Genomic DNA, 8,197 nt, shown 5'->3' with positions numbered 1-8,197 from the left:
TTAAAAAAATAATAATTAAAAAAAAACCTAACGACCCTTACCCATAATTAAAAAAAAAAGAAGAGGAGAGAGAGAGATAAGAAAATATTGCATCAGGATTCCGCACGTAGAGTTATGTGCGAAATCCAATGAAATGATGTCACACGAAAGTGACAGAAAAATAAAATAAAATCTCTTCAGTAACACAAAAAAATATTTCTTCCGTATTATTCATGTGTTATTATGTATTATTTCGGTATTATTGTGTGTTATTCAAGTGTTATTGAAGTGTTATTGTGTTATTATAACATCAAAAATATTTTTAAAAAATAATAATATCTGAATAACAGAGAATAACTCCAACTAATATTCCACTGATTTTTTTTTTTTTCCGGGTTGATTTTATTGACTGTGCAAGTGACATGCGGAATGAAGAGAGAGAGAGAGAGGGAGAGAGGTTCTCGATGATGGCGGCGAAAGCCGAGGGAATCGCCCTCCTTTCCTTGTATGGGGATGATGAAGAGGATGAAGACGCTTTCGCCATGCAGTCGGAAGGCAGCGGTGCTGGGGAAGAAGCGAACGTGATCTTGAGTGATGGTAAGATCATAAACGATCGCCTGATGTTTCCTATTCGAGACAATAACCCTCAAATGCTTACCCCTTCTTCTCCCATTCGTCCCTTGGACGGCACCGATTACGAAGCCCCAAATTCTGCCTTGCCGCAGCCCGTTCCCTCGTGGCAGCAACGGACTTTTGTGTCCCAGCCATCTTCTCCTGTTAGCATGGGTTCTCACATTCCTCCTGTAGCTCCTGTACCTCCTTTTTATATGCAGGAGTCTGCCGTAGGTCGGAGAATGAGTAGTGTTACGGTGACGATAGTGGATTACGCCCATGACGAGGCAGCTATATCTCCTGAAACAGAGGCAATTGGTTTTCTATGGTTTTGAATTTTAAATTCCTTAGGGCTTCTTTGTTTCTGACTTCCATCTCTGATACCTTTACGGATTTCTAAGTTTCTTTTTCTTAATTTTTTTTAACTTTTCCTGAAAGGATGCTTATTATGTGATTTTGGCAGGAGGAAAGGATAGAGGGCGGTGCTGATATTCTTATTGGGACTGAGCTGCAAGGTTCATATGGTAAGCATTCATAAATTTTGACCTGGCAATGTATTATTGAACCATGGTTTCTAACACTCCAAGAAGGCACATTATTTGATGTGAAACGATTACTTTGGCTTGCCTCTGGGTCTTATGTAGCCATTGTGCTTGGTGACATTCTTTGCTAGTTCTGAAACCTGGCTAACTACTTTTTGCGTTTAGTATGCATATGTTTTTTGAGGTTTTGTTTGAAGGAAATGAAAGAGGGGCGATGAAATTGAAATGGATGAAAATGGCTAAAGAATTTCCAAACTTTCTTAGAAATTGTGTTAGCAAAAGTTCTCTTTTATGTTTGGTTTGCAGGAATAACCAAACTTTCTTAGAAATTGTGTGAACAAAAGTTCTCTTTTATGTTTGGTTTGCAGGAATAACCAGTAAATTGAAGAATGAACATAATCTAATTTTGTTTATACTTCAGTTTTTCACTGGGTTTAAGTAGAGAATCAGAAAAGGAAATATGCATTCTAATATATTGGAGAATCATACATTTATCTTTACTAAGTGCATGATAATCTTAGATGCAACATGCCTTATTATCAACATTCCAATAGATTGGAGAATCATACATTTGATCAAAGGGCGTTTTAGTTTGGTATAGATTGTAGAAGATGTGTTTCATCTCCACTGCATGATCTCTTAGATAACTAAAAGTACCCTTTATCATAGAGCCTATAGATAGTATCTTGGATTAAGTTACAGGTTTCTTCTCTTACTTTCACTTGGCCCAAGGGGAAATTCTATTGAATTGATTTATTTATTCTTTTCCTTCAAGGATTGGCACATCAGAGTTCATTCCCAATGTTTTTAAGTTTTAGGCAGGGTGTTGATATTCCAATTTTTTTTTGTTGCGTTGTCATGAAGCTAGCTCAAGCCAAAGGCAGATGCCTATGAGAACTTTAGGTATGTCAACTATTGTTTTACATGCAACATTTTGCACTAATGTAAATCATACAATTCAATGTGCATTTTTGTGCAAGGGTGATCACCCCTTGTCAAGATTCATGAGGGCACTCTTTTTTCTTCAGTTGGTTCCCTTCTTACAATGCTTCCCCATAAATGTCTTCATGGACTACAATGGTGGTTTGGTGTTTGACTTACATTTGCTTTTATTTGCAAATGATAACATAACTTCATCCTACGTGATCCCATAAGGCTGGTGAAATTGTTTTGGCCCACACATCTCCACACTTCCAAAATTATAACAACGATTTTTTTAATTTTGAACTCATTCATGCCTTGCTACAAAAGTGATGGTACAATCCTACTTTAGATTTCACTCGAACACGAGGTATAATGAAGGCGATGGTACAATTACTCCAGCCTTCACTCCTCTAATTGGGAACAACGAAGACAATGCAGCTTTATTTCCCAATCTTCAGTGAGGATTGGGAACATTTCCCATCCAACATCTTCCTTCTTTTAGCCTTTAAAGTCATTGTGAGGCCCCAATCTCAATTGAGCTTAGATAAACCACTTCCATGATGCATGAAGAAGAATAAAAGAAACCCTTGAACTTTTTACTTGACTGGGGGGGGAATCATTGAAGGCTCACACTTTTCATAAAAAAATAATTTAATAATATATGTTAATCAATTTCATATCAAGACATGATTGATGTGATTGATGAGGCTTTGACTTAGATTGCATTCTTGTAAGGACAACCTTTAAGTGAATACTCTTGGAATTTTCATCGAGGCATTAACCTAAACATTGCTTCGGGCAAAATTCATTTAATATGTGAAATCCCTTATTTAGAATAAAGGTGAATTGCTAAACATCGAGACTTCTTTGGTATAGCAGTTGAAATTTCATCAGAAACTCAAAAACTACGCTTGCTTATGCAGAAGTATTTTTTGGGATGGATGACCTCTTGAAAAGTTACACTTATGAGAAATAATTATGAGCCAATAGGCCGAAGCATACAATATCTCGATGATTAAGTGTTCAAGTTATTATGAATTATATTGGAGCATAATACAAATTTGAAAATGTGAAATAAGTGTCATAAGAATGAAGTGCTATGTCATTTGACCCGCCTCTTAAGCTCTACAACAGAAACAACAACAAGACTTTATCCCACTAAGTGGGGTGGGCTACATGAATCCTTTTTCTCCATTGCATCCTATTAAGTGTCATATTTTTATTTAATTCTAATAGATTATGATCATTTTTTATACAACATGCTGAAATTTTTTTAGGCCTACCTTCACCTTTCTTAACATAAATCGAATCTAAAACATATACTCTCCTAACGGGTCTACCTTCACCTTTCTTAATATAAATCGAATCTAAAACATATACTCTCCTAACGGGATCATCAGATGGTCGATGAACCAATCCATCTAAGACGACTCTCTCTAATCTTATCCGCCAGGACCAATCCATTTAAGACTACTCTCTCTAATCTTATCCGCCATATATTCATTTCGTATTTTGTCTCTAAGTGTCAAGTCACTCATCCACCTAAACATATTCATCTCAGCAACACTTAACTTTATTTATGCTTCTTTTTAATGGCCAATATTCTATAGTCCCATAGAGCATTGCAAGTCTCACCACCATCATATAAAATTTTCCTTTCAGTCTAACTAGAATTTTTCTAGCACACAATAGGCTAAATGCATTCCTCCACTTTAACCAACCAACTTGAATTCTACTAATAACATTCCTATCTATATCACTATCACTTTGAACAATAGACCTGGGATATCTAAAACGTTCACACCCTTTAATGATTTGATCACCCATGGCTACAACTCTACCGTTAGAGCTACTACTACTAAAACTATATTCCATATATTCAATTTTATATCTACTTAAACTAAGGCCTTTAGACTCCAATGTAAACCTCAATAATTCATATTTTTTTTGAACTCTTTCTATAGTCTTATCCATAAGAAGGATATCTGATACGATTCAGAATCAAAATCAATATTTTTCTTGAACTCTTTCTACAGTCTTATCCATTAGAAGGATATCTGATACGATTCAGAATCAAAATCAATGAGCAAACAACAACGAAATGACAATGGATAGATGGAAAAACTCAAATGAGGGCTGCTCTTACGAAAGTGAATGCAAACAAACAAGATACAATGATGATCTACTATACGAGAAGTAGATCGTCTCTTTCTAGATGCCGCTGGGAATACCACAAGAAAAGAAGAAAAGTGCAGCCACCAAAACCATGCATAATAGACAAACCCTAGGTTAATAGCCTTAATTTATTCCTATCACAACACTCCAAACTTTTCCGCTTTCATGTCTTTTTCTTTCAGAAGTTTCTGTATTACCTCACTTCTCTTTCTTTTGGAGTACTGTAATAGATTTTGGTTGATATTTAATTAATATTAAAGGATTAGCATGTTTTATGTGATTGATCATTTCTTCAGTTTTATGTAAATCTATACTAAAATTTATTAATGAATTAGTATGTTTTAAGTGATCGTTTATTTTTTTAGGTTTTATATCTATACTAAAATTTTTCATATGTTTTTAAACCACGTTAGCTTTCTGATTGTATGTAAAATGAAATATGTGTGGTATGGAATTACAAAGCATGAATGCAAATGGATAAGAAGTTTGGTTATTAAATTTTGAAGTTTTTTATTGTTTGTGGATTATGGGAGTACTTCATGATCTAAATTTTAATTGTGAATAGTTTGGTTTAAAGTGGTGCCTAGTGAAAGTGTTTTTCTAATCATCTTCTTCTCTTGTGGTTTTAATACAAATGTCACTACAGTGGCTAGTGTCTGAATGCAACTTTTAGGCTCTGAGGTAGCTTCTTTGTTCTGCTCTCAACCTAGTTATTTGACAAGTTGGTGTTTGTAGGGCACTCTGATGGAGCAACACCAGTGACTTCTCAGGCAATTATGCCCAACAGTCAATATGAATGTCTTCAACCTTTGGATGTGCCTGAGCTGTCTAAGATTAAGTCTAGCATGGCTATGGATTGCACTGAAAACGAAGGAGAAATTGGTGAGGTTGAGACTTCGGTTGCTTTGCAGAAAGATGATCTTTTGAAAAGGTTCCTTCCTCCAGCAGTAGCCATCAAGTGTTCGGAGGAACTTCAGGTAACATCATCAATGTTTTAAATTTTTGTTAGTTTATTTCCTTGAAACCATGCCTAAATGAAAATCAAGAGTTGTTAGTAGAAAGGATAAAGTGAGGCATGATTACATGGGATGGATTTTAGTAGTTCTTATTTAAAGATGAGAATGAAAAGTAGACTCCTGTAGTTTGAACAAAATATTTGATGGTAAATACGTTGATATTGTTAGCCATGTTTATTGCTGTTTTCCTCTGGGATAAGTGTCATAACTATTTATTTTTATGTAGTTTGAATAGAATATTCGATGGTAAATACTTTGATATTGTCGGTATTGTTGGATAGCAGTGTTTATTGCTGTTTTACTTTGGGATATCTGTCAGAACTATTTATTTTCCTTGCATATTTCATCATCTTTCCATATGCTCCTCTTCTTGCTATTCTATAACTGTTCCCACATGATATTTGATTCTCAAACTCCTAGGTATCTTACAGTATATTCATTTGATATCAGAGCTTTTAAACCCTAGATTTTTTTTCCTAAAAATACAAGCCCTAATCCTAAATCTATGAAACCTAACTATTCTTTCTCAATAAAAAAATCATCCTTATACCTTTCACTTAAACCTAACTTTCGTTCAGCCTTAGATAAAAATTTTTCACCTTGGCCCCGGGGAATAAACTACCGTACCGCTAAGGAGCCCCCAAAGGAATATTCAAGGGCTTACCATGGAAGATATGCAACGAGAAATTTTCCAACTATAGTATAACCTTTTTTATTTTGAAAGAAGATAGCATGACGAGGTCACTCACAATTATGATGGTAACTAACCAGATTAGGAAGAAGATGAGAATGCTTTTCACTAAGAAGCATCAAGCAACAAAGTGTTGATTCCTTGTAGATTCGTCCTTGAGTGTAGGAGGAGAGAGGGTGACTTAGTGTGAAGATTGTTCTATTGGATTTTGAGGGTTTAATGGATTTGAATGAGTTCGGATGACTCTAGACAGTGGAACGGGTCTTAGAGTACAAGTATATTCCACTTGATAGAAATGTGAAATTAGATACTTTCAAGTTGAAGAAGAGTTTTTCTTGTGATTTGAGAACCTGAACAACCTATGACCGCATGAGAGAAAAGCATGGTCATAATCTAGTCCAAGACGAGCTTATTAAAGGCTTGACATGTTCTTAATGCTTCACTACTTACGGTAGAAGTATCCATTAATAGAAGAGCACCCTGCTAAGCTTGAACAATTTATGTCGAAGTGTGAATTGGTGTAGTCAGATCATAATACACCCTCATGGCCTCTATTGTTCTCTCCTTCAGCATCCAAAGTGATCTTCTCCTCCATTATTTCTGAATGCTGCCATCACTACCCAATAAGTCATCTCAACTTGACGCCAAAGCAGTCATCAAAGTTGTCAATGGGCGATTATTGTCACTTCATTGTCACTAGAGGGATGAAAGAGTTAAATCAACAAAAGATTGGCTCAATCATCCATAATTGTTCAAATCCATCAGCAGGTCAATCTAAATCTAGACCGACAAAATTAACATTGTTCAATTCATTTCCTTAAGATGCATGCCAATCCTCAAATGAAAATTGCAAGTAGCCCAAAAAATCGCTAACCTTACATGCTTCAAATGCATCATGGTGCTCACTACATTTAGGGCTGTAAACGAGCCGAGCTTGAGCGAGCTCAGGCTGGGCTCGTGTTCGCTGGACTCGTGTTCGGCTCGTTTGAAATTGACTCGTGTTCGAAATCGGCTCGTGTTCGAAATAGCTCGTGAACAGTGTGTTAAGTGTGTTTGTGTTCAGCTCGAAATTGACTCATTAGAATATAAAATTATTATAATCATTTATTTTTTAAAATAAAATTAACATAATAAATTTTCTAAAAAAACTGTTTGTATTAATAATTTAATTCCAAACAAATTTCAAGAATAAATTTCATGAAACATAAATTAACTAAAAAATTTTCTAGAATAAATTTCATACAATATTTTACACAAAAAAATATTAATATTTTTTTACAAAATTTAACAAAATACGAACAACTTCATTACAAATTTTAAAATTTACAAATTAAATAAGAATACAAAAAAATACAAATAAAATCTCAAATAAAAAACAAAAAAAAAATTATACAAAATTTTACACAAAAAGAATTACATTTATTTTTTAATATACATACACTTATGACTTGCATCAACTCAAAAAATTTAAAAAAATATATTAAACTTTTTTATATACACCTTTACTGGTGAGGTAGGAGACAGTAGTGTGTTTGCAGATGGCAGTGGAAGACTTTCAACACCGAGAACAAGAATGGACTCTATTGAAGTTCATGAAACAGGTAAATTTTTTATATACACCTTTACTGGTGAGTTAGGAGACAATAGTGTGTTTGCAGATGGCAGTGGAAGACTTTCAACACCGAGAACAAGAATGGACTCTATTGAAGTTCATGAAACAGGTAAATTTAGCTCCTCTACTTCCAAACCTCTCAACTTTCCAACCTTCAAAGATTTTGATGTATGCTTATTGCTCCCACTGTTTCCACTTTTTTTTGTTGTTTCCAACTGAATGACTAACTCAGTAGTAGTGGATGTAAGATATGTCACAGACATCAAAACAATGTATAAAAATGCTTTTTGTTAATTTCATAAAATATAACATAAAGTTTACGATTAAAAATTATGGTTCGCTAGTTTTTTGTAAAATCTATAATAATCTGATATTATTGGCTAAATTTTGCATATTTGGTTCTTTGCGTCCAGATGGATTAAACAAATAACATGCACGTTTAAATTTTCACTAATTATAAAATGGTAATTGTAAGTTTATTAATTATTTTAAAAGTTGTGTGCATTCTTTTAAGGCATTAGTGATGCTCATAATCAATTAACACATTAATACTAAAAATACTTCAACAATATAGTTAATTATTTCTTAGAAAGCTACGATGAGAATGAGAATGTGAGAATTATAAATATATATTTTTTATAAAAAA

At 34.1% G+C, this 8,197-nt stretch overlaps 1 protein-coding gene across 1 annotated transcript in view; it reads left to right on the top strand.

Annotated features, from left to right (window-relative positions):
• Positions 1-385: 385 nt before the first annotated feature.
• Positions 386-8,197, top strand: part of LOC110020541 — a gene marked incomplete at its 3' end in the record, with an annotated part of 12,684 nt that continues 4,872 nt past the window's right edge. The window contains 3 exon segments of the mRNA XM_020718680.1: positions 386-902; positions 1,055-1,115; positions 4,968-5,209. Of these exon segments, the coding sequence (XP_020574339.1) occupies positions 402-902; positions 1,055-1,115; positions 4,968-5,209 (804 nt within the window).

The sequence above is a fragment of the Phalaenopsis equestris genome, unplaced genomic scaffold, assembly GCF_001263595.1.
Source record: "Phalaenopsis equestris unplaced genomic scaffold, ASM126359v1 Scaffold000099, whole genome shotgun sequence".
Lineage (NCBI taxonomy): Eukaryota > Viridiplantae > Streptophyta > Magnoliopsida > Asparagales > Orchidaceae > Phalaenopsis > Phalaenopsis equestris.
Note: the sequence above shows the minus strand (reverse complement) of the source record. Positions and strands in the feature narration are given on the sequence as shown.